Raw genomic sequence first — 26154 nt, 5'->3', positions numbered from 1 at the left:
TCGGTTTCTTTTTATTCCTAGAGCCTAAAATGGCATCACTCACTAAAATAAAATTGTGTTTAAAAATAAAGATATATACTTAATTCTATCCCAACTGTCATTCTTTTGTCATGATGGCATTTATATCTAAACTACCATCCTGGAATGGCTGATTCTTTTGTGCTCTTCTTGGCTGCTAAACTTCTAATTTCCTTCTCCATTTAAAAAATGGTCTTAGTACTTTCTGATACCTACCCTGCCTCCCCTCCCCAAGTTTTCCCCAGGTCACCATCCCCTCCCCTCTTTTTCACTGGTCCCCATGGCAATGCTAGCAGTTTGCAGGATAGAGTGGAGGATGGGTAAGGTCCTTTTGCTCTCCCAGCTCTGATTTTGTTCTCAAAGGCAGCTTTTCCGTGTCCTGTCTCTTTCCAGCTGGTTGTGACAAAATGTCTAGGAGGCCATGGTAGAAGCATACTCTGTAATGTAAGGTCATTGCATATAGGCTCAAAGAGTTTCCATTACAGGTCTTTCCTTTTGATACTTATTTTTTTTACAGAGACTAATTTATTTTATTACTCATTTAAAAAGGCAGTAACTACATCAAACATGTAGAAAAGTGCAGAGAATAATATAACAAGACCTGTGCCCAGATCTCAAATATATGAACATTTTATCACATTTACCTCAGTTGTTTTTATTTTTTTAAGGAAACTTTATGTGTACAGTTGACACCCTCTCTTCTTCCTTGCAGAAGCAAGCCCTAAATGGAAGTTGATATGTATCCTTTCCATTTATGTATTTATGTTTTGTTATAAATTTATATATGTAAATAATGCTGTACATTATTTTCTGTGCATGTACATGCTGTACATATCACTCTGTAGTGACAAAAATGGAATACTTTCAAACCTTCATTAGTATCAAATATGTATACATACACACACATATATATGTATGTACATATATTTATTTTGTTTGTTTTTTCCCCCCGAGACAGGGTCACTCAGGCTGGATTGTAGTGGCATGATCTTAGCTCCCTGCAGCCTTGAACTCCTGGGCTCAAGGGATCGTCCTCCTTAGCCTCCTGAGTAGCTGGGATTACAGGCATGTGACACCATGCCTGGCTAATTTTAAAATTTTTTTTGTAGAGACATCATCTCATTATGTTGCCCAGGCTGATCTTGAACTTCTAGACTCAAGCAATCCTCCCACCTTGGCCTCCCAAAGTGTTGTGAAGATTAAATGAGTTAATACATAAAGTGATTTAAATGCTGCCTGACACAAAGAAGGCACTCAATAAATAGTAACTTATAGTTGTGTGTGCTGTATATGTTACTTGTTTTCATAGCAGAATTTGTAACATCCTGGCTTACATGTGTGAGCCATCATACCTGGCCCAAATTTAGAAACATGTAGTATGTATTGAATTGTAATTAGCCTTATAGCACTTAATATTGTATGTTGGAATCTTCTAAACTTGGTTATGTAACTTCAACGCAAAAGTCATCTGGTATACCACACAATGTCACCTACCGGGTAGTCAAAGCGTTAACCATTTTACAGTGAGTGAGATGAAGCAGAAAGGGTACATCTTAGAAGACGGAGCACAAGGCAGCCACATTTACAGAGGAAGCAGTGAGGTAAATGTGTCCCTCTTAGAGAAGTCCCAGGAAATAGAAATTAAGCAAGGCATCCCTCAGCCAGCCATCTAGTATGTTCTCCTTAAATGGAGAATAAAACCTTACAGCCTTAACCTGTTACAAGCCTTGATGGAGACAACTAAAGCAAAATGATGCAAGTTTTGCTGCAGATTTCAGGGTCACAGGGAAGTGGAAATGACTGTCAGTGATGAGGCTACATTTTATTTAAGTAGAAATCTGAATCACTAGAACCGCCATGGATAGAGCACTGAACACCAACATTTCGTAATTGAACTTGCAAGGGATTCACTCAAAGTGAATGTCTTTCATTGCCATATGAAGCACACAGGTCTCCTCAGTTCCTTGTAGAAGATACTATCAAAAGCATCTATTTTGGGACATGCTTATGGAGTGGTTTTCCCTACAGCTATAGAAAGCTCCAACTACCCCATTTTCCTTCAGGATGAGGCTCTGCCTCACTTCCATTATGCTGTCCCGAGGTTCCTAATGAACACATATCCTGGTAGGGATCAGACACTGTTCAAAAGATTGACCTGCCTGGCTGGGCGCGTTGTCTCACGACTAATCCCAGCACTTTGTGAGGCTGAGGCAGGCAGATCACTTGAGGCCAGGAGTTTGAGACCAGCCTGGGCAACATGGTGAGACCCTGTGTGTACTAAAAACACAAAAATTAGCTGGGCATGGTGGTATGCACCTGTAGTCCCAGCTACGAAGGCTGAGGCATGAGAATTGCTTGATCTTGGGAGTTGGAGGTTGCAATGAGCCAAGATTACACCACTGCACTCCAGTCTATGTGATAGAGCAAGATTCTATCTTGGAGAAGAAAAAAAAAAAAGAAAGATTGCCTTGCCTCCGGAACAGTGGCCTCCAGATCTCTCAGATACCCTGCCATGTGATCTTATCTGAGGATTTGTCAAGAACTCTTGTTTGTCCCGCTTCTTGCACTGTGAGGGAAATACCATTTCAACTATAAACAGTGATGATATATTACAAAAGGTCTGAATGAAGTGGGCTATAGGATCTGTGTGTGCTTCATGACAGGAAAAGTGTATGTTAAGCATTTGTAAGATTATAGAAATATCTGTGATGGCACCTTTGCAGATTCTTTTGGACTGCAACCTAGTAACCAAGTAATATATTTTTGAAAGCCCTCAGTTCTGTTTGTTTGCAATAAAGTTTATTGAGGATAATCTGTGTCACATACAATTAACGTACAGATTTTAAGTTTGATAACAAATGGAACCACCACCTCAGTAAAGATATTAAACATTTTTTTTTTCTTTTTTGAGACGGAGTTTTGCTCTGTTGCCCAGGCTGGAGTGCAGTGGTGTGATCTTGGCTCACTGCAACCTCTGCCTCCCGGGCTCAAGTGATCCTCCCACCTCAGCAGCTGGGACTACAGGTAAGCACCACCACGCCCGGCTAGTTTTTGTTATTTTTTTTTTGTAGAGATGGGATTTCACCATGTCCAGGCTGGTCTTGAACTCCTAAGCTCAATTGATCTGTCTGCCTTGACCTCTGAAAGTGCTTATATTACAGGTGTGAGCCATTGTAGCTGGTCATCAGTACTTCAGTGCTGTAATTTTACAACTTTTAAAGATAATCTAATTTATTTGAATTGCTATAATATTACATTGTAAGAATATGACAATTTTTTATACCCACTTTCTTATTAATGAACATACAGATTTTCTCATTTTTCCTCATTTTAAACAATACAGCAATGGATATTTTGGGGCATATGAATGAGTTTCTCTGTTATACGTCTAAAAATGAAGTTGCTGATTTGTAGAATATGTGTGCCTTAATTTTCTTTGCCATATTTCTCTCTAAAGTTGTAATAACAGTTTACTTAATTGCCATTAGGGGTTGTATTTCCTTAACTAGTCTTTTTTCATATTCATTATGTTTTCATATTTCCTCTTTGTTGAACTGCTTGTTCATCCCTTTACCCACTTTTTCATAGCATTATTTGTCTTGTACTGATTTGTGGAATTCTTTATGTGTTCTCGATATTAACTCCTTACTGGTTTTATATGTTGCAGATGTTTTTCTAGTCAGAGACTTGTCTTTTAATTTTGATATCTTGTGTAGAAATTAAAAATGTTTTAATGGGGTCACGTTTGTCAAATTTTACTTTCTGGTTTGTGTATTGTATATCTTATTTAAGAAACCCTTGCAGTTATAAAGATATTTGATATTCTCAAAGTTTAAAAGTTTTACTTTTTACATTTAGGTCTTTAATATGGACTTGATTTTTACATGAAGGAGACAGAAATCTAATTTTCCCCCCATTTGAATAGTCAGTTGTCCCCAAACTATTTATTCACTAATTCATTATTTCCCTGTGCTGAATTAGCCAATTTCCTTATGTATGTATGCTGTGTATACTTCTTTACTCTCTATTCTGTATATTGTTTGTCTATTCCTGTGCCAGTGTTCCATTGCTTTTATTACTTTAAGATTTTTTTTTTTTTGGTGACGGAGTCTTGCTCTGTCACCCAGGCTGGAATGCAGTGATGCAATCTGGGCTCACTACAACCTCTGCCTCCTGGGTTCAAATGATTCTCCTGCCTCAGCCTCCTGAGTAGCTGGGATTACAGGCATGCACCACCATGCCTGGCTAATTTTTGTATTTTTAATAGAGATGGGGTTTCACCATATTGGCCAGACTGGTCTCGAACTCCTGACCCTTGGGTGATCTGCCTTTCTCAGCCTCCCAAAGTGCAGGAATTACAGGCATGAGCCACCATGCCCAGCCTATTTTAAGTTTAAAGAAGGTTTGATACCTGGTAAAGATTGCCCCCTTCTTCTTCAGAATTATGCTGACTCTTCTTGATCCTTTGCTGCTGTTTTTGAATTTTAGGATCAGCTTTTCCATTTCACTAGAGACCAACAATAATCAAAAAACTTGAGATTTTGTTTCAAATTGCATTAAATTTGTAGATTAATTTGGAGAAAATGGGCATCAATGGTTTTGAGTCTTATTGTCTACTCATGATATATTTTTCTGTTTACTTGTCTCTTTTTTATATACTTCAATAAAGTTCTGTATTTTTCTCTCTGAAGTTGTGTTTTAAAGAGACAGCTTTATTGAGGTATAATTTACATACCATAAAATTCACCACTGTCTAAAGATCTTGCATATCTCTTGTAGGATTTAATACTAGGTATGTTTTAGTTTTTATTCTAGGTTCCTTATGGTTATTGTGAGTAGCGTCTTTGCTTTTGAAAATTTTTGTTATTGGTACATAGGAAACTTTTAACCTATTTTCTTGGTTTTGGCTGGCAGGAAAAATTTTTTTAACAAAACTTGAAAAGGACTGGGGACTTTTTATTTTCTGTCATGAGCTGGGATGGGAGAGAAAACTTCATTGCAACATGCAATGGCTTGAAAGCCCAGTCCCAGGAACTTGAAGAAGATAAAAGCAGTGATAAGGAACCCTCCAAACACTTATGCTAAGTGTTCACAGCGGCAGAAAGAAGAGTCTGTCCCTAACTCTTTTCTTCCCTTCCAGTTTATCTATGGCACCACTCTTTATTTATACATTCATTTATTTTTTCATATGCTTCTAAGTTAAAATACGGAGTTATTACTATACACTAGGCACCGTGTAGGCATTGGGGATGAAAGTTTTTAATGTGTAAAATTAAATTTTACAAAAGAGTACTGAGAAAAACATAAAGACGGCAAATTGGCTAGCCTCCCAGCTAGGCTGTCAAAAAACTGTAACACTTCACACAGGTTTTTCTTACATATTTTTGTATTTAAGCCTCATAGATATCATTATTCTCATTTTTATAGGGAATGAATGTTAAGTAACTTTACTGATCAATTTGTTTTTGACAAAAAATAACTATAAAATATTATTTTTAATTGCTTATAAAGTGCCTTTGATTTGGCTCCTTTTGTGTAAATCTTATTAATTTTATCTTTGAGCATTGCATAAAAAGGCATTGTATAAAAGGGTATCTGTCTCCATATTTTACAAAAGAATACTTTGAGAGAACCACTTCAAAGTCAGTCCAAATGTGTCGTGGTACACCTCACAGCAGCCATCTCAGTTTGTGGGAACCTCCTGTGCCTTGTTACTTTTTAATATAAGTGAAAGCTTCTGATAGGCAGACTATGAGAAAATCATCTGGGACAGAAATTGAAGACATGCAGGAAATCTGCAGTGATTGTTTCAGCAATGACTTCAATTTCTACTCTTAGATTTATTTTTTATTTTAATTCAAGCTATTCTCTTGAAGATTCTGGTCACTTGATCTTACTTTTTATACTCTTTCAACTATTCTGGAATGAATTAGGAGATTATGAAATTCATGAAAGATTAACAATCTGGAGCTTTTTTCAATAGTCTAGGATTTGGAGTATGATTCTCATGAAAGGAACTTTTCTTCACGCAGAAAGGTTTCAGAGAGGAAATATTACTCAAACTAAACATATTTAATAAAGCTGATACTTGGCATTTCTCCCTTGTATGGATAAAAAGTCATTTAATTTTTTTCATTTTGTTTTAGTCACTGTATATATGGCTTATTTCCTGGGTCCACGGGAAGCATGAGTCTGTTGGGACTTGGGGCAAGAAGAAGACAAGACATCTTAACAAGGAAAACCAAGCACTAAAAAAAGTATCCCCCCAACTCTGAAGAGATAGAGCATAAACATGGCCGACACTGGACTTAGGGAACCTCAAGAGGGTAAGACTGATTTGTCTAGCACTGAGGGTGCTGCTGTGGGAAACCAGGGCTGTGCAGAGAGAGAGAATCTCTGATGACTAAAATCTGCAGTTTTGAAGTAAAAAAGCTAATTCAGTGGATTCATTTGTTTTTATTATACTTATTCTTTCAAATTTACTGAATTTTACTATAATGTGAACCCTAATTATAATATAAGGAAGATAAATGTTTTAGAGACTCCAATAGTAGGGACTTACAGTAATAGAAAAATACAGTGCTCTATTTAGAAGGGCTCTTTCTTTCTTCTTCTTTTTTTTTTTTTTATGTTACCCAGGCTGGAGTGCAGTGGCGTGATCCCAGCTCACTGCAACCTCCGCCTCCCAGGCTCAAGCGATTCTCATGCTTCAGCCTCCAGAGTAGCTGGGATTACAGGCGCCTGCCACCACACCCTGCTAATTTTTGTGTTTTTAGTAGAGACGGGGTTTTGCCATGTTGGCCTGGCTGGTCTCGAACTTCTGACCTCAAGTGATCTGCCCCCCCCCCCGGCCTCCCAAAGTGCTGGGGTTACAGGCGTGAACTACCGCTTCTGGCCTGAGATCTTTCAGTTATGGGTAAGAATTAAATTTTAGTTCATCCTGCTTATATTTTATATAGGAGATAAAGGCAAAATATGAAATAGATTTTCCAGAAGAGAAAGAGGACATTTATTTAAAGTCTTGGTTGTGGGAGTTAAAAAATATATTAAAGTAGAGGCCAGGTGCGGTGGCTGATGCCTGTAATTCCAGCCCTTTGGGAGACCAAGGCAGGTGAATCACCTGAGGTTGGGAGTTCGAGACCAGCCTGACCAACATGGAGAAACTCCATCTTTACTAAAAATACAAAATTAGCTGGGTGTGGTAGTGCGTGCCTGTAATACCAGCTACTTGGGAGGCTGAGGCAGGAGAATTGCTTGAACCCAGGAGGTGGAGACTGCAGTGAGCTGAGATCGGGCCATTGTACTCCATCCAGCCTGGGCAATGAGAGCGAAACTCTGTCTCAAAAAATAAATAATATATAAGAGTAGAATAGTATATGAACCCCTATGCAGTCAACATCCAGCTTCAACTGTTACCAACATAATGCTGATCTTGTTGCCTGCCTTGGATTATTTTAATGTACATCCATGATATTGTATCATTTTATTTGTAAATAGTTTACATCTCCTAAAGATAGATTCTTCGTAGATTATTTTTTAAAAAATAACCAAAATGTCATCACACCTAAAAAAATAGATTAACAATTATTCCTTCATGTCATCTCATATCCTGTCATTATTCACATTTCCCAAAGTGTCTCATAATTTATTTTTTCTTGACAGTTGGGCCACACATTGCATTTGATTTCTTATTGCTTCTAGGTTGTTCTTTTTTAAAGTTGTATTGTAGAAAATTTCAGGGCCAGGCAGGGTGGCTCACACCTGTAATCCTAGCACTTTGGGAGGCTGAAGCAGGCGGATCTCAAGGTCAGGAGATCGAGACCATCCTGGCTAAGACGGTGAAACCCCGTCTCTACTAAAAATACAAAAAATTAGCCGGGCATGGTGGTGGGCCACCTGCTACTCAGGAGGCTGAGGCAGGAGAATGGTGTGAACCTGGGAGATGGAGCTTGCAATGAGCCGGATTGCGCCACTGCACTGCAGCCTGGGAGACAGAGCAAAACTCCGTCTCTAAAAAAAAAAAAAAATTCAAACACATAGAAAAGTAGACAGATAAAGCGAACCTCTGTGTACCCATTAAACAGCTTCATATGCTATCAACATATAGCTAATATATAGTGGAGTAAAGAAAAAGACGAAAACATATGGCTAATATGGTTTCATCCATATGCCCTCATTTCTCCCTTCCCCCATGTTGTTTAGTTGAAGCAAATCCTGGCTATCCATAATTTTAGTAATAAATACTTGAATATATCTCTGAAAGAGGATTCTTTTTAAAAAATGTAATTACAATACCTTTATCACACCTAAAAAGATGAATCATAATTACTTCATGTCATCAAATATCTGGCATTCAGATATTCCTGATTGTGTCATAAATATTTCTTTAATGATGGGCTTATTCGAAACTGGATCTAGACCTCGTAGTCCACATATTGTATTTGATTGATGTGTCTCTTAAGTCTCTTAATCAGTAAGTTAAGAGACTCCTGTTTTCCCCTTTTCTTGCCATTTATTTTAATTTCTTACTGTTTTTTATTTTTATTTTTATTTTTTTATTGTTTTTGAGATGGAGTTTCGCTCTTGTTGCCCAGGCTAGAGTACAATGGCATGATCTTGGCTCACTGCAACCTCCACCTCCCAGGTTCAAGCGATTCTCCTGCCTCAACCTCCCGAGTAACTGGGATTACAGGCACCCGCCACCACACCCAGCTAATTTTTTGTATTTTTAGTAGAGATGGGGTTTCACCATGTTAGCCAGGCTGGTCTTGAACTCCTGACCTCAGGTGATTCACCTGCCTCAGCCTCCCGAAGTGCTGGGATTACATGCATGAGCCACCATGTCTGGCCATTCTCACTTTTATTAAAGAAACAAAGTCTTTTGGAATTTCCTACCTGCTGGGTTTTACTGATTATATTCTTGAGGCATAATTTAATATATTCCTCTATCCCTGTATTTCTTGGAAACTGGTAGCTCTAGAAGCTTATCAGATTTAAGTTCAGTTGTTTGGCAAGAATACTTCCTAAGTGGTCTAGAGTACTTCTTACTGCATTGTATTAGGAGGTTAATGATATCTGTTTGGGTTTCCCTGTTTTCATGATGTGAATTCAGATTGGTCACTGGGTTCAGCAGTTGTCAGTCTGGCTCATCCACCATAAAAGTCCCCATCAGCCTTTTGCATAAGGTTTTGCTACCATTGATGAGCATTACTTTTCATTAGGGAAGAGGATATATTTAATATAACCAAAATTTGGTTCTGTCATATAAATTGTTTTATATTAGTGTCATTTTGTATTTATTAACGTAAGTTTTTTGTTGTTGTTTTAATCACCTTTAGTGGGAGCCAAGAGAAATAATGTTTAGGAAGAGTGTCTTGTAAACCATGAAAATCTATGTAAATATTATTATTAAACAGGGAGCTTTTTAAAATATAAATTTATGGGGAATTTTTTCCAATAAAAATTATAAATTTTTGTCTCAATAGACTCGCAAAAGAATTTGGAAAATGATCCATCAATAAATTCTCAGGTGCAGGAGACCACAATCATGGCAAGTAATGCTGAGGAAGCTCAGACCCTACACTCTGCCTATGGTCTTAGCAAAGACCACCAAGGGGTGGAGACAGTGGGTCCGGAAAGTGCAGATACAGGTGATAAATCAGAAAGTCCAGATGAAGCAAATGTGGGGAAACATCCAAAGGATGAAATAGAAGATGAGAACAACCAGAGTTTTCTGGATGGTGAAAAAGGGCATCACCTCCCTTCAGAAAATCTGGGTGAAGAACCCTTGGATCCAGATCCCAGCCATTCTCCAAGTGACAAGGTAGGAAGAGCAGATGCACACTTAGGGAGCCGCTCTGTGGCCCTCCCTAATGAAGCAAGTGATGGAACTGGAGCATCTCAGGAACCACCTACTACAGACTCCCAGGAGGCCCAGAGTCCTGGTCATTCCAGTGCAGGGCAAGAGGGCGAGGATACACTGAGGAGGCGACTGCTGGCCCCAGGTAAGAGAACCCCTGAACTACTCTCCTGTTTTGTATTGCTCTGTTAACTGAGAAAACAGCAGAAGTCAGAGGCCGTCTTTCCAGAGAATTTTCGTCTATCTTTCGTAGGATTAAGGCCTTTGGGCCTTGCCCAAGCTCACACAAAGCCATATGACTTGAGTTGATTTTGAAATGAGTTTTCTCATCTAGGCTAGCTCATTCCACTGTATTAAGTTGCTTCCTACACATAAACTGCATTTCTAAGCAATGTTTTTATTAACTGTTTATATTAATGTGATATGACAAAAAGGGGCATGACTTTTAAAAAATTTGCTTCTAGTTTTTTATTATGAGAATATTTTGACATAATTTTTAAAATCTTTTACTTTTTGGTAAACTAACTGTTACATAAATCAAAACATGGGTATAGTTAAAAATGAGCATTAATGGGACAGTGTCCTTAACTCAGTCATGTTTCAGTTTTATAGGACTTTGAGTAAGTCAGTTAGTTTCTCTATACCTGGTTTTCTCTGCCTATATGTTAAGAGGAACGAGCATGTCTTCCCTTATGAAGGTAAGCGTTGCAGGGTGCTAAATCCTTAACTGGAACTCAAGAGGTGTGAATTCTGGTTGTGGCCCTACCACTTGCTAACTTGGGTGACCTTGGGAAAGTCTCTTCCCTTCCTGGTGCTTCAATTTCCTATTTGTAAAATGAAGAAGTTGGACAAGATGATATACAAGGATTCTTCTAGGTGTCATCTTCTGTGATTGTGTGTGGATTTGTATTTTATAAGTGCTCTGAAGAGCTCAGTCTAAAATGCCTATTTGCCAGTGCAAAAGAATATAAAATATAAGACACTGTGTTCATCAGGGACTTCAGCAAGGGCTAGTAATTCATGTTTCACTGCAAATCAATGACTAATCTCAAATATATGTTTTATTTATTAATCATTAGAATAATCTGTAACTTCAGTGAAGGCAAGGACTGTGTCCCTGTCATTCATTGTGTATCTCTGGCACCTGGCACATAGAAACACCTTTATAAATTTTGTCAAATGAATGAATGTGATTTGTATGGACCATGACCTGTGTCAGAATTTCACTGTTATGAGCTAGGTGCAATTACTTATGCCTCTAGTCCCAGTTACTTGGGAAGTTGAGTTGGGAGGAATGCTTGAGCCCATGAGTTCAAACCTGCAGTGTGCTGTGATCACCTCTGTGAATAACCACTGCATTCTAGCTAACCTGGGCAACGTAGTGAGACACCATCTCTTTAAAAAAATTCACTGTTAGGTAGGTTCACTGTGAGTAGAAAAAAATATTGCTTAAAAAAATCCAGTTTAGGCCAAGGGCAGTGGCTCACTCCTGTGATCCTAGCACTTTGGGAGGCCAAGGCTGGTGGATCACTTGAGGCTAGGAGTTCAAGACCAGCCTGGGCAAAATGACGAAAACCCATCTCTCCAGTAAACACAAAAACAGCTGCGTGCACTTGTAGTCCTCAGGAGGCTGAGGTGGGAGGATTGCTTGAGCCCGGGAGGTTGAAGCTGTGGTGAGCTGAAATTTCACCACCACACTCCAGCCTTGGTGACAGAGTGAGATCCTGTCTTTTAAAAAAAAAAATGCAGTTTATGTATGGAAAGCAACTTAATATAGTTGAATGAGGTTATCTATACTCTAAGAGATGAGAAACCTTGTTTTCATTTCAACTTAGCTACATCTCTTTATGTGACCTTGGGCAAGATCTTCCCTGGACCTTTTTTCATGATAGGTTAGGTAGTACAGCCGGAGTAGGTGTCCATTATAGATCCTTTCAGTTCTAAATTCCATGATATGATGTTTTAAGAACCTACTTTTTGGGGTGATATGAGCAATCCTTTATAAGTAAAGATGATCCTACTCATCTATGCTAATAGAAGTACCTGGCTGGGGTTAAGCACAAATTTAGAGTCTAGTGTGATTTAGCTTAGAGTGCTAAAAATTGTTACCCGTCTTTTCACCCACATATTTTAAGCTTGGTGTGCCCACCCTACACCTGGATTTTTACATATTTTGTGAATTTTCTTCACCTTATATTCCTTGCTTTGTATATATCCTTCATTAAGAGTTTCAAATTTGCTTTTATAAGCTATTTTGCAACTGTACAGTAATCTCTCCTATCTCAGAACTTAGTGCTTCTGTTATTTTTATATTTGGGGTCTTGAGGAACCATGTGAAACTCGAACACTGAAATTAGAGCACAATTACCCCGTGAAGTTGAATCTCGTGTATAGCCAACATTTCTTAAATCCCTTCTTAATTTTATACATTTTGCTGAATCACATTTTAGGTAAGTTTGGCCATAGTATTTAAATGTCTTTGTCTTTGATATAAGAGGCAGTGAGGAATTGTGAATATAGCAACATTATCCTTGAATGAATTTCACAGCATTTCATTTTATTCTTCTAAGTAGAATAAGAGTAATAGTCTTAAAGAAAAGACAGGAAAAATGTTAACTTTGGGCTTTTTTTGAGGTAGACTCTTGCTCTGTCCCTCAGACTGGAGTGCAGTGGTGTGATGTCGGCTCACTGCAACCTCCGCCTCCCGGATTCAAGCGATTCTCCTGCCTCAGCCTCCCACGTAGCTGGGATTACAGGCACCCACCATCATGCCTGGATAATTTTTGTATTTTTAGTAGAGAAAGGGTTTCACCTTTTTGGCCAGACTAGTCTCGAACTCCTGACCCCAAGTGAGCCACCTACCTCAGCCTCCCAAAGTGCTGGGATTATAGGCGTGAGCCACCGTACCTGGCTAAGGTACAGAAATCCTTTTAGTCAAATCATTGTTTGGTTTGGTGAGAGATATAAAGGTATACATACTGTCATTAGTGTACTGCCTAAAAATAATATTGATTCTTTTCCTCTCCAGAGGCTGGAAGTCATCCACAACAAACACAAAAATTGGAAGAAATTAAAGAGAATGCACAGGACACCATGAGACAGATTAATAAAAAGGGTTTTTGGAGCTATGGTGAGAACAAACCTGGTTTTACTGCAGTGTTGATTCACATTCAGAAATCCTCAGTGAAAATGCCTAGAAAACTAGCAGATTTAAACAGTTTTAACATTGTGTTTATATATACTTATTTAATGATTGGTAGTAAGTCATAGTAAAATAGAAAAATAGAGGTTTAGGGATTTTTCCCTGAAGGGTACTGGCTGATATTTTGCTGTGATTAACAAAATGAAATTTCTCACAGTAGGAAAAGCTTTTCCTAAATAAGAAACAAAAACTGCTTTTCTAATTAGAGAATATTAAATTTTCAAGCGCATTTTAAAGTTATGACTCCTAAAAAAAATGGTCAGCTATAGGTAGCAGGTGCATTGAGAAGATGGAAGAAAATCTTGATCACTTATGTCTAAATTACATCATTAGTTATAACAACAAATACATAGACTCAGCTTTTACCTTTTATTTTTTAAAATTTTTTACTGAGTACTTAACTCTTCCATGAAGGTTTTGTCTTTCAACAAAGATATCTTCAAATAATTAAATCTGAGAAGAGATTAGAAAAGAGGTACTTCTGGTGGATTAAAAGTTTAAACAATTTATGCAAAAGAAACTTATTGCTCCTAGTAAAACCTGATGGTATTTCTGCCTCATTTTAGTTTACCATAGGCTTTGTTTCTGGCTTGTGTTCTCTGTAATTTTCTGTTCTTTTCTCATTCTTTTGACAGGCCCTATCTTTCTTCTCTTCCTGGTTGTGGCTGTTGTGGCAAGTTCTGTGAATAGCTACTATTCCTCTCCAGCCCAGCAAGTGCCCAAAAATCCAGCTTTGGAGGCCTTTTTGGCCCAGTTTAGCCAATTGAAAGATAAATTTCCAGGCCAGAGTTCCTTCCTGTGGCAGAGAGGACGGAAGTTTCTCCAGAAGCACCTCAATGCTTCCAACCCCACTGAGCCAGCCACCATCATATTTACAGCAGCTCAGGAGGGAAGAGAGACCCTGAAGTGCCTGAGCCACCATGTTGCAGATGCCTACACTTCTTCCCAGAAAGTCTCTGCCATTCAGATTGATGGGGCTGGAAGGACCTGGCAGGACAGTGACACGGTCAAGCTGTTGGTTGACCTGGAGCTGAGCTATGGGTTTGAGAATGGCCAGAAGGCTGCTGTGGTACACCACTTTGAATCCTTTCCTGCCGGCTCCACTTTGATCTTCTACAAGTATTGTGATCATGAGAATGCTGCCTTTAAAGATGTGGCCCTGGTCCTGACTGTTCTGCTAGAAGAGGAAACATTAGAAGCAAGTGTAGGCCCAAGGGAAACTGAAGAAAAAGTGAGAGACTTACTCTGGGCCAAGTTTACCAACTCTGACACTCCCAGCTCCTTCAACCACATGGACTCAGACAAATTGAGTGGGCTGTGGAGCCGAATTTCACACCTGGTACTGCCAGTCCAGCCAGTGAGGAGCATTGAAGAACAGGGGTGCCTTTTCTAAAGCTAAGCACAAAGTTGGTTACAGAAGGTATATGTTTATGAAAAAGTTTGTTTAAAGGCCTTTCATTTATGTGGAAGGAGGTTGATAAAATAGGTTGAGGAAATAGCCTGAAAAACAAAAATGAGCTTATTTTAGAAACAAGTTTTTATTTTTTACTTCTTGTAAAATCTTTCTAATCTAAGCCTTGACAAAACTAAAAATTAACCTGACTTTTTTTCTTTGTCATTTGGACCAAATCAGGTTTGAAGTATGGATGATATATATGAGAATTTTTAAAAAATTTTAAAATATAGCAACATTGCACAGGAACATACTCTTACTTCTTAGAGTAACTACAGAGTGATTTTTTTTTTTCTTGAGTGAGACTCTGAAGAGCCTTTTGGATGGTGTTTGGACTTGGATGAAAGCAATTAGAATTATGAAGCAATGATAACTTTTAGAAAATTTTTCTATCACGTTGAATATTTTCAAACCTCACTTTAATAATCTAAAGTTATGGGATTATATCTTATATTAATTTTACAGTTTTGAGTAGTATGATAAAAGAAATAGGAATTCAAACCATTAAGTACCTACCTAAATACTACATGTAAGGCACTGTGCTTTTATTCCATTCAGCTGAGGTATAAGTGTACCTCAGTACAGAATAAACAGCTGTACTCAAACGTTCTTAAAAATGAGAACCAATGGGGAAATTGTTTATAATCATTGGAAATGAAGAAATTCCAATTGGCTGTATCTCTACTTCAGCTTTTCTTGAATGATTTACAGCAGTAATTTTCAAACTGTGTCTACTGGCACCCTTCCCCTTTGTATCAGAGCAGTTCTGCTTTTAACTGTTTTATATGTCAGAGTTGTCTATGAGATTTCATTGGAACAAAGAGTTTCACTGATACTCAAGTTTGAAAACCATTAAGTGAAAAAACATCTTAGGACATAGGAAATATGTAAAAAAATTGAATGTATTAAATCTTATGAGTAGGAAGATGAAATACAGGTTTATCATATAGATACATTATTTATGAACACTAAAGATCTATACATGAACAGCAGAATGTATAAGCTAGCATTTACTAGCATGTCTCTGATGCTTTTGTTCATTTCTGTTAATCATCATTTTTGTCCCCTCTGCCTGGAATTTTATACTTGTCTAGGGTGAGAGTTTGTAGACTTTCAGCAGAACATATTTTAATAATCAATTTATTTGTTTTATTTTAAAAAATTATTTTTGAATAACCAATTTAATAGTAAATTTTATATGAACACTTGGCATAACTTTACCAGTTTATTTCTATGCAGTGATGGAACATTATGTAATACAGCTCATTTCTTGACCACCTAGTTATAGAAGTACCATTAAGTTAAAAATTAGAGAAATCCAAGAGATATTATACTTAGTGAGAGGAAGCAGAAATGGTGGGTAGATTCTCAGAGGTTTTGATGTTCAGTACTGACTGTTGGACCATGTCCTGTGATTGTAAGAAATATTGAAAACAGTTTGTATGGAGACAGTAGTTGATTAGCATTTGAGCTCTGAAAGCAGAACTCTAGTAAAATGATCTCGACCTAACAAAGGGTCTGTTCTATTATATAGACTATTATCATAATCCTGGAATGCAACTAGGTTTTGGCCTCTCCATTATATGAGATTGTATGTATATATTTAAGAAGTCTGATAAAAGTATGGAAAGATTTTAGGAAACACTAAGACGATACAGGGATCTTTATTGATACCTAAAAAGATCACAATTGAGTAATTGCTTAATTGAGTGTAGGGGCATACCTGAAGGAAGAATTTGCATTTGGGACTTTGAAGGAATCTTCTAAGAGATTTGGGAAAAGACCTGAACAAAAAGTTAAAGCATGGTGAATGTAATGTAAATGTCAATCCAGTATAGAAGCAGAGGAAATTGAAGGAAAATCTATATACTATATGCACATTTTTTCTGTCTTTTTAGATCTTAGATGCTAACATTACATCCACAAAACCAGTGTTGCCTTGTACAACTATTATATTGGCCTGCTGCCTGTGCTACCTCAGATCTGTAAAGGAACCAGTATGACGCATATTCTTGTTTCGTCATTCAGTCGAATATGGTTTTTCATCATTTCCTTTCAAAATAATTTAGAAAAATAAATTTCTAAAGTCACAATGGCTTTTATTTAGCCTTTTTAAAAACACTTTTCCTTCCACGTGTAGTGCAATCAATTGAGAGTGTTGTTAGTTTTCTGTCCACTATTTCGAAAGTCTTTTTTTTTTTGAGATGGAGTCTCACTCTGACTCCCAAGCTGGAGTGCAGTGGCTTGATCATAGCTCACTGTAGCTTTAAACTCCTGGTCTCAAGCAATCCTCCCACCTTAGCCTCCTGAGTAGCTGGGACTACAAGTGCATACTACCACACCACTCTACCACTCTATTTTGTATAGAGACAGGGTCTCACCGTGTTGCCAGGCTGGTCTTGAACTCCTGGCCTCAAGTGATCCTCCCACCTCGGCCTCCCAAAGTGTTTGGATTACAGATGTGACCCAATGCATCCAACCTCAAACATTTTTTTTTTTTAGAGAGGGTCTTACTCTGTCACCCAGGCTGAAATGCAGTGGCACAATCTCACCTCACTGTAACCTATGCCTCCTGGGTTCAAGTGATTCTTGTGCCTCAGCCTCCCCAGTAGCTGGGATTACAGGCACACACCACAATGCCCAGCTAATTTTTGTATTTTTATTAGAGACGAAGTTTTGCTGTGTTGTCCAGGCTGGTCTTGAACTCCTGGCCTCAACTGATCCGCCCACCTTGGTCTTTCAAAGTGCTAGGGTTATAGGCATGAGCCACCACACCTGGCCTCAAAAATCATTTTTAAAAGAAGCAGTGTATTAGCTCTGGGTCTTCTCATTACTAAAATGACTTTTTAAACGTGATACTATGTTTTATAAATGTACAGATAATTCAAATCTATTATCTAATGTATTCTCTTAGGTTAATTTCTATTTGTTTCTATTCTTTGCTTTGTGTGTGTGTGTGTGTGTGTGTGTGTGTGTTGAGACGCAGTCTTGCTCTGTCGCCCAGGCTGGAGTGCAGTGGTGCGATCTCAGCTCACTGCAAGCTCCGCCTCCCGGGTTCATGCCATTCTCCTGCCTCAGCCTCCCAAGTAGCTGGGACTACAGGTGCCCACCACGACATCTGGCTAATTTTTTTTTTTTTGTATTTTTAGTAGAGACAGGGTTTCACTGTGTTAGCCAGGATTGTCTCGATCTCCTGACCTCGTGATCCGCCCGCCTCAGCCTCCCAAAGTGCTGGGATTACAGACGTGAGCCACCATGCCCGGCCTATTCTTTACATTTTTTAAGGTTTCAGATTTTCTTTTCTGTGTCTAGTAATTCATCTTTTATTGTCATAGATAATTTGCTTATTTAACTTAGAAAAATGGTTTGTAGGCATACAATATCGTACATGATACCTAAACATTGCCATTTAGTTACTCTCATAGAACAACTTTCATTACGCTGTCTATTAATATAAATTACTTCTTGAGTAATCCCAGAATCGTAGAACCAATTGGTGGAATCAGAAACTGTCTTTGGACTTGAGGTTTTTCTTCCCTTAGGGTAAATTTTAGGTTTTCTGTTTAGTTTCCAGGGTTGGCAGAGAAGTTCATATCACTAAAGGGGTTCATATCACTAAAATAGTAATGCTAATTTGTTTCATATTTCTATTTTAAAAAGCAGTAAAGAAATTTCAATACATTTCATTTGAAGCCCCCAAGTTTATGGTGGTTAGTGAGGCTCAGCATGCCGGTAACCCACCATTCTCTCAGCTAATGACTCATTAAATAGTGCTAGCCGCTGAGATGATTTTGACCTTTTAAATAGCTTTTTTTTTTTTTTTTTTTTTTTTGAGACAGAGTCTCTTTCTTGTCCATGCTGGAGTGCAATAGTGCAAACTTGGCTCGCTGCAACCACCGCCTCCCAGGTTCAAGCGATTCTCCTGCCTCAGGCTCCCAAGTAGCTGGATTACAGGCACGTGCCATCACGCCCAGCTAATTTTTGTATTTTTGGTAGAGACAGGGTTTCCCCACGTTGGCCAGGCTGGTCTCGAACTCCTGACCTCCAGTGATCTGCCCGCCTCGGCCTCCCAAAATGCTGGGATTACAGGCGTGAGCCACCGCACCCAGCCTAAACAGCTTTTAATTGCTTGATTTATACTTTATTAAAGACAGGAAGCACAATGAGCAGTGATATTAAAATATAACAAATATAGCATGGGAAAGTGATAATTATTCAGATGATCTTCACCAGCATGGCATTTGTGTATATCTGACCAAACTCTATGCCACACAACAGGTCTCTGGCACTTCAAAAATGGATGTTAAATAGAAAATAATAAATAATAGCTGATTAGGGTAATCATTTATTTAATCAGAATAAAAATTATATCCATAAAATTTACTTGCAGAGAAATACTTTGTTTTAAAGACAGGGTCTCACTCTGTCACCCAAACTATGGTGCAGTTGGCTCAATCACGGCTCACTGCAGCCTGGACCTCCTGGCCTCAAGGGGTTGATCCTCCTACTTCAGGGATTACAGGCACACGCCACCATGCCCGGCTAGTTGAGAAGTACTTTCAAATAGCAACATGAAGCCTTTCCTTTATCCTTTGAAAATAAAACATAGTTGTAAACATAAACCAGTATGTCTTTGTAAAGCCAGTAATATATCATTTTATAGGAGCATTATCTTCTTGTGTTTTTCAAGTTGACTATGTAGTTCTATGTCAGTCTCCATTTTAATATCTCATTTGTCAATCTGAGCATATTTCATTTTGAAATGTATTTGTTGAGAAGTCATGGTGGTTTTTTGTTTTTCACAATTCAAGTAGCTGGAACACTCGTCCAATGGGAAAGCTGATGCTTATCTTTGTGGCAAATGCTTGGTTGAATAATATATTTGCAAAGATGTTAATTCTAGAGAGAGCAAAATAAAGTTGAGATATCTGTAAAACAGTTTCTCCAGATGACTTTAAGCCTTATTTTTGTAAATTTATGTTAAATTTTAGGTATTAAGTTGTGAAATACCTAATGATATGGGCCTAAATTTGCCTCATTCAGACCAAGACGGGGCTGTTAAAATTCATTTCGAGCTAATAAACTGTGCTATAACTTCTTTGTATTATTATTATTATACTTTAAGTTCTAGGGTATATGTGCACAACGTGCAGGTTTGTTACATAGGTATACATGTGCCATGTTGGTGTGCTGCACCCATCAACCCGTCATCTACATTAGGTATTTCTCCTAATGCTGTCCCTCCCCCAGGAGGCCCCGGTGTGTGATGTTCCCTGCCCTGTGTCCAAGTGTTTTCTTTGTTCAGTTCCCACCTACGAGTGAGAACATGCCATGTTGGTAAACTGTGCTATAACCTCTGTATCTCTATAGGCCAATCCAAATGGCCTGAGAACACAATCAGTATCCCCTAATCTGCAAAGAGGTAAATACCTTAGTCTTCAGTACCTTTCCTTCCAGTATTATCTGCATTATCTGTGTCCTCTTGCTTTGATGTCTTGAAAAGCCCATAAATTGGTGCTTATTTGGCAAATGGTCTCCTGCTTTTCCTCACTGAGGCTTATAAACTAAATTTGCCTTTGGCTAAGGGCAGTTACATGAACCAAAAAGAACATTTTAGACTTGGGAAGCAACAGGCTGAGTCACCTTGCAAGGGGCAGAGTTGGCCAGGCCCCCAGGCAGTCACAGCCCTACTCCCTGTGTTCCTTCTAGGCCTAAGGACCATCAACACAACGCTCCAGGCAGTTCTTCCTGGTTCATCAGAGAGCATGGGAAATTTAAACCCATTGGCCTTTCCTGTCATAAAAGAAACAGCACATTGACTTTCAAACCCAATTGCATATTGCTTATTTGTACTTAACAAATTTGGGCTTTGTCAGTATTAATGTCCCACTTCTCAGCACTCCCTTTCTTTATAACAGGGATTGCTTTTGTATTTGTTTATTACAGGTGCTGATGAATGTGCCTTATTCAGATTAGTTGTCTGGTCATTACCAGAATAAAGAATAAATCTCCTTAATTTTTTTCAGTTGACTGATTCTTGATTAAACTTCCCAAAATAGGTTTATAGAAATGGGCATGTGGTGATTAGTGGTGGGAAAGGAAACTGACCTCATATGGCAGTAAGCTGAGAAGCTAGAGAATCCTGTGAGGGTTGTCGGGTGGCATTTGTGGCCATCAGTGAAATGGTACAGGGCAGACCCTGCCTAGAATCTGTTGCAGCTCTTGGTAGCATTCTTCGAGTGCTATTCCTACTTAACGAGGCTTTCCTGAGTATTTGAGAAACATTGGGGTTGGAAGTAGATCCCTGGGAATTGCTGCTACCCCAGCATGTGCTGTTGTGAGTGTGTGTGTGTGTTTTGAGACAAGGTCTTGCTCTGTTGCCCAGGCTAGAGTACAGAGGTGCCATCTCCCCTCACTGCAACCTCTGCCTCCTAGGCTCAGGCAGTTCTCCTGTCTCAGCCTCCCAAGTAGCTGGGACTACAGACGCACACCACCATGCTGCGCTAAATTTTTGTATTTTTAGTAGAGAAAGGGTTTCACCATGTTGTCCACCCTAGTCTCAAACCCCTGAGCTCAAGTGGATCTGCCTGCCTCGGCCTCCCAAAGTGCTGGGATTACAGGCGTGAACCACTGCGCCCAGCCTGTGAATGTGTTTTTTAAGTGTGGACATCCCTTACCTTGTGTGTTGGGAATGGGGGAGGTCAGGGTGTGTTCAGAATTTCTCCCTTAAGATGTTGCCAAACCAGAATTACAGAGTAGAAGCACCTGAGTACCCATCTCAGCCCCTCACCCACCTTCTCCCAGCTTCCTGCCCCCCCACCCCCGTCCATACCCAACTAAAACCAAAGATCTTATTAACACATTTTGTAGAATCATTTTCTAACAAATCTGAATTGAATTTTGAAAATCTGAAAGACTTGTTTTTGCAGTTTAGGAAAATAGGAACTTTGGGAGTTAGCATATCTTAACATGCGAGCTTTCAGTGAAAGGGGCTAAAGTCAAGCGATAAGATGAGCCTGAAGGCAAAGAGCATAGGATTTCCTAATACCATTCCACAAACATCAACAGTACATCAGCAGCAATGAGATTTTCTTAATGCATAAACTCACCACTAGAGGATATTACATACTAGTGTTCTGCTCTACGCTAGAACAGACAGGCCTCAATACTAACAAGGGAGTGAGTGGCTATGAATTATTTAGTTGCTGTAGGAATTGTGATTTTAAACAGGACACAATAAAAATGATTTCAAGTCTGAAGTTGCAGTTCGAGTCATAGAATGTTTGGTGCAGAAGCAGCTCCATCAGGCTAAACTGAGAAAAGATCTTGCTGTTGGTCCAAGGTATTTTCTACTTTAAGAAAAGGAAATGAGTAGGCAGATCCTATTATGTATATGTTCAGGGCACTCATTACTGTGGAATCTGCCCACATGGCTTTAGGGCTCACAGAAGGCCCCCATACACACACTGAAAATGAGACACTAGCCGGGTGTGGTGGCTCACGCCAGTAATCCAGCACTTTGGGAGGCCGAGGTTTGTGGATCCTTTGAGTCCAGGAGTTTGACACCAGCCTGGCCAACATGGTAAAACCCTGTCTCTACAACAAATGCAAAAAATTCGCTGGATGTGGTGGCACATGCCTGTAAGTCCCAGCTACTCAGGAGGCTGAGGTGGGAGGATCACCTGACCCTGGGGAGATGGAGGCTGCACAGTGAGCCATGATTGCACCACTGCACTCCAGCCTGGGTGACCAAGTGAGACCCTGTCTTAAAAAAAAAAAGGCCAGGCACGGTGGCTCACGCCAATAATCCCAGCACTTTGAGAGGCCGATGCGGGCTGATCACAAGGTCAGGAGTTCAAGACCAGCCTGGCCAACATGGTGAAACCCCCCGTCTCTACTAAAAATACAAATATTAGCCAGGCATGGTGGCGGGTGCCTGTAATCCCAGCTACTCTGGAGGCTGAGGCAGGAGAATTGCTTCAACCCAGGAGGTGGAGGTTGCAGTGAGCCGAGATCGCACCACTGCATCCCAGCCTGGGCAAGAGCAAGACTCCGTCTCAGGAAAAAAATAAAAAATAAAGGCCGGGCGCGGTGGCTCAAGCCTGTAATCCCAGCACTTTGGGAGGCCGAGATGGGCGGATCATGAAGTCAGGAGATCGAGACCATCCTGGCGAACACCGTGAAACCCCATCTCTACTAAAAAAATACAAAAAACTAGCTGGGCGAGGTGGCGGGCGCCTGTAGTTCTGGCTACTCGGGAGGCTGACGCAGGAGAATGGTGTGAACCCGGGAGGCGGAGCGTGCAGTGAGCTGAGATCCGGCCACCGCACTCCAGCCTGGGTGACAGGGCGAGACTCCGTCTCAAAAATAAATAAATAAATAAATAAATAAATAAACAAACAAATAAAAATAAAATAAAATAAAATAAAAGACTTTGTTCTTTTGACCTATGTCTGACACTTTCTAGGATCACTAATTCTTAAGTATACAAATCAATATTTAAGATAAACCATTAATTCAGTAACATGTTTTATTATCTTGTTACCTGAGATGCCATTTGAAGCTCTCACCTGGAGTTGGCACACCTCTATGACTTCAAACATATAACAATAATAGGTAAAATATTTCAAGGAAAATTTTAGAAGACAGAGGCAGGCTCAAAAACAAGATGCATCTTTGAGGGTCAGAAACAGAATAAAAACTCCAAGTGGTGAGCAGGGCTGAAGTCGCAGGCCTGCTGGCCTTGCATTTGAAGTCAGGCAGGCTGCTGGGGGCTTGGAGTTCTCACGTGAGGCTCACCAGGTTATGTAAACAGATTGCTTGTTAGAAGCCCTGCAATATTGGTATTGTTATCTGCAAATATTCAGTAATTAGTTTATTTCACACAGCCTTTAAAAAAAAAAATCTTGTTTGAATGTCTTATATAAAGTATGCTACAAGTCAGCTTCATTTTTTTTTTTTTTTTAAGAGATGAGCTCTGTATTGTTCAGGCTGGACTTGAATTCCTGGGCTCAAGTGATCCTCCTGCCTCAGCGTCCCGAATAGCTGGGACTACAGGAGCACAGCCCTCTGCCTAAGTTTTTTTTTTTTTTTTTTTTTGAGACGGAGTCTCGCTCTGTTGCCCAACTAGAGTGCAGTGGTGCCATCTCTGCTCACTGCAACCTCCGCCTCCTGGGTTCAAACGATTCTCCTGCCTCAGCCTCCCGAGTAGCTGGGACTACAAATGCATGACACCACGCCCGGCTAATTTTTTGTATTTTTAGTAGAGATGGGGTTTCACTGTGTTAGCCAGGATGGTCTCGATTTCCTGACCTTGTGATCCACCCGTCTCGGCCTCCCAAAGTGCTGGGATTACAGGCCTGGGGCTCTGCATCTGGACAAAGTTGACATTTTTAATACATCTTTACAAAATGTGGAGAATTCCTAATAGGACTTTTTGTTTAAAATTTTTTTAAGACTCATAGCCTAAACAAAGTTAAATATAGTTTTTAAAGACTATTCTGTTGAGTACCCTAATAATCATCTGAAGATGAGAATTATGTCTAATTTTTTATCTGCTTTGTATTATTTACATTTTAACATATTAAAATGACATTTGTTTGAAAAAGAATCTAATGTTTTTCTAAAGATATCTCAATGTTAACGACTGTCAATTTATTTCCCTATTTTCAGGTTCGTAATAATTTTTGTATATAAACTTCTTGATCATAAATTATTGCAGCATTTTATTCTTGCAGTAATAACTGTTTATTAAATTGAATGGTAGATTTTTATCTAATGCACACAAGGTGATTTCCACTTCAAGTTACATTATAGACTGCATTTATATATTTGAAAGTGAATATTCAAATTTAACAAATCAATGACATGCTTCATTTGAATTGCTATAACTGAATATTCAAATTTAAGAAATCAATGACATGCTTCATTTGAATTGCTATAACTGTTCAAACATAGTTTATTGAGAATCCATCTTTTCCTCACTGATTTGAAATACCACTTTGTCACATACTGGATTCTCATATGTATTTGTGCTTATTTCTGAATTTTCTATGCTGATCCATTGACCTGGCTGTTAGACATAAGTACCACACAGTTTTAATTATTGTGGCTTTAATATCTGGTGGTGGCTCATTTACTTTTTTTTTCAGAATTTTTCTAGCGTTATTACTTATTCTTTCAAATGAACTTTAAAATCACCTTGTCTAAAAAGTAAGTATTTTTCATAGGATTACATTAATTTTTCTAGTGATCTGGTTGGAAATTGGCATCTTTATGACAATAAGTCTGCATATCCAAGAAGCAAGCAAACTCTATTCTGGGTATGATTTTACTATGGCTAGAAGCAGCTAGAAAGTGTTGTGTCTGAAATCTAAAAACCCACATCTGGTGAAGTTCTAAGTTTGTTTAAAACACCAATTCTTTTTCATACTCAAATATGAAAGATGAGAATGGATTATCTCTGCTCCCCCTACTCCCTCCAGCACTGGGAGATTTCCTTCCATTTTCTGGAAACAAGGAATCTTTATTCATCTTTGGAATGACTCAATTCACTGAGGATCCTCACAGAGATAAACAGTGCCTGAGTTGCTTCCTAACTGCCACGGTTTTCTGTGACAGGAAACCCCTCTCTACTGGATTATCTTTAAAATGATGTTGAATAATAGAAGCTCTGTGAAAATATTCATTCCTAGAATAAGAATATAAACATCCTCATACCAAAGCCACTGGTGGTCCTTAGTTCTTCTCCAAGTAATCCTAATTCTGTAATCCTTTTGTCTCCTGACTCTTTTGCTTTCTGTAATCTTGGGTATGAGGCTACACATTCAATTCACAAATATTTACCAAATACCCACCTGTGCTAACAACTGAGTTGAACAACAAATATCTTAATGACGGAGAAAAAAAACCTTGTATGGTTTGGGTGAATATTTCCTTCCACCCCAAGTTTTGTAACCTTTGAATAGGATCCTCCCTCTTCTATCTATGGGAAATAGGACTAAGAAGATGTAGTTTGGCAGGATGTCCTTTTTTGCTGACAATAGGGTATCCATAAGCAATATGCTGTCCAAAGTCTCAAAGTGGGTCAACATTTTGAGACTTAGTAGCAGCATGCTTCGAAGAGGATACAGGAGGAGAAGCCAGCCCTGCATTAGAAAGAATTAGTCCACTAGCCCCTATGGGTCATTATCTGCTACTCGTTGCAGCAGATAATGATATTCCCAGCTGTGATTTGGGCTGGTTGTCCCCTGACAAGTTTTCATGCACAGAACCCAGGTCAAAACCCAGGTAGAAAGAAAATGCAAACACGCCTCTCATGTGAGGGGTGACCCTTTCGGGCCCAATGGGGATGCAGCAGCAACCTTGCAGAAAAGTCTTGAAGAGATGAAGAGCTGTAGTCTGATGGGAAGTATAAACTAGGTGAACACCATGAGCAGGGTTTTTCTTTTTTCTTTCTTTCTTTTTTTAGCAGAGTCTAGCCCCATCACCTGGGCTGGAGGGCACTGGCACGGACACAGCTCACTGCAGCTTTGACTTCCCATGCTCAAGCGATCCTTCCACCACAATCTCTGGAATAGCTGGAACCATAGGCACGCACCACTGTGCCTGGCTAATATTAAT

The 26154-nt window shown here is 39.1% G+C and overlaps 1 protein-coding gene across 3 annotated transcripts in view; it reads left to right on the top strand.

The window, feature by feature from the left end:
• LOC117075843 (torsin-1A-interacting protein 2) overlaps window positions 1-19630 on the top strand; it is a 39328-nt gene extending 19698 nt beyond the window's left edge. Inside the window, exons 4-8 of one of the 3 annotated variants that reach the window (XM_033198586.1) lie at window positions 2930-3042; window positions 6165-6344; window positions 9504-10022; window positions 12906-13007; window positions 13715-19630. In XM_033198586.1, coding sequence (XP_033054477.1) covers window positions 6311-6344; window positions 9504-10022; window positions 12906-13007; window positions 13715-14472 — 1413 coding nt within the window. In that variant the 5' untranslated portion in view covers window positions 2930-3042; window positions 6165-6310 and the 3' untranslated portion in view covers window positions 14473-19630. The remainder of the gene's footprint in view (window positions 1-2929; window positions 3043-6164; window positions 6345-9503; window positions 10023-12905; window positions 13008-13714) is intronic. The other 2 variants (XM_033198587.1, XM_033198585.1) reach the window with 2 other exon arrangements.
• Window positions 19631-26154: the final 6524 nt, after the last annotated feature.

This window comes from Trachypithecus francoisi, unplaced genomic scaffold (genome assembly GCF_009764315.1).
Source record: "Trachypithecus francoisi isolate TF-2019V2 unplaced genomic scaffold, Tfra_2.0 Lachesis_group5, whole genome shotgun sequence".
NCBI classification, from domain to species: Eukaryota; Metazoa; Chordata; class Mammalia; order Primates; family Cercopithecidae; genus Trachypithecus; species Trachypithecus francoisi.
The sequence above is the reverse complement of the archived record's forward strand: the minus strand, read 5'-3'. Positions and strand labels throughout refer to the sequence as shown.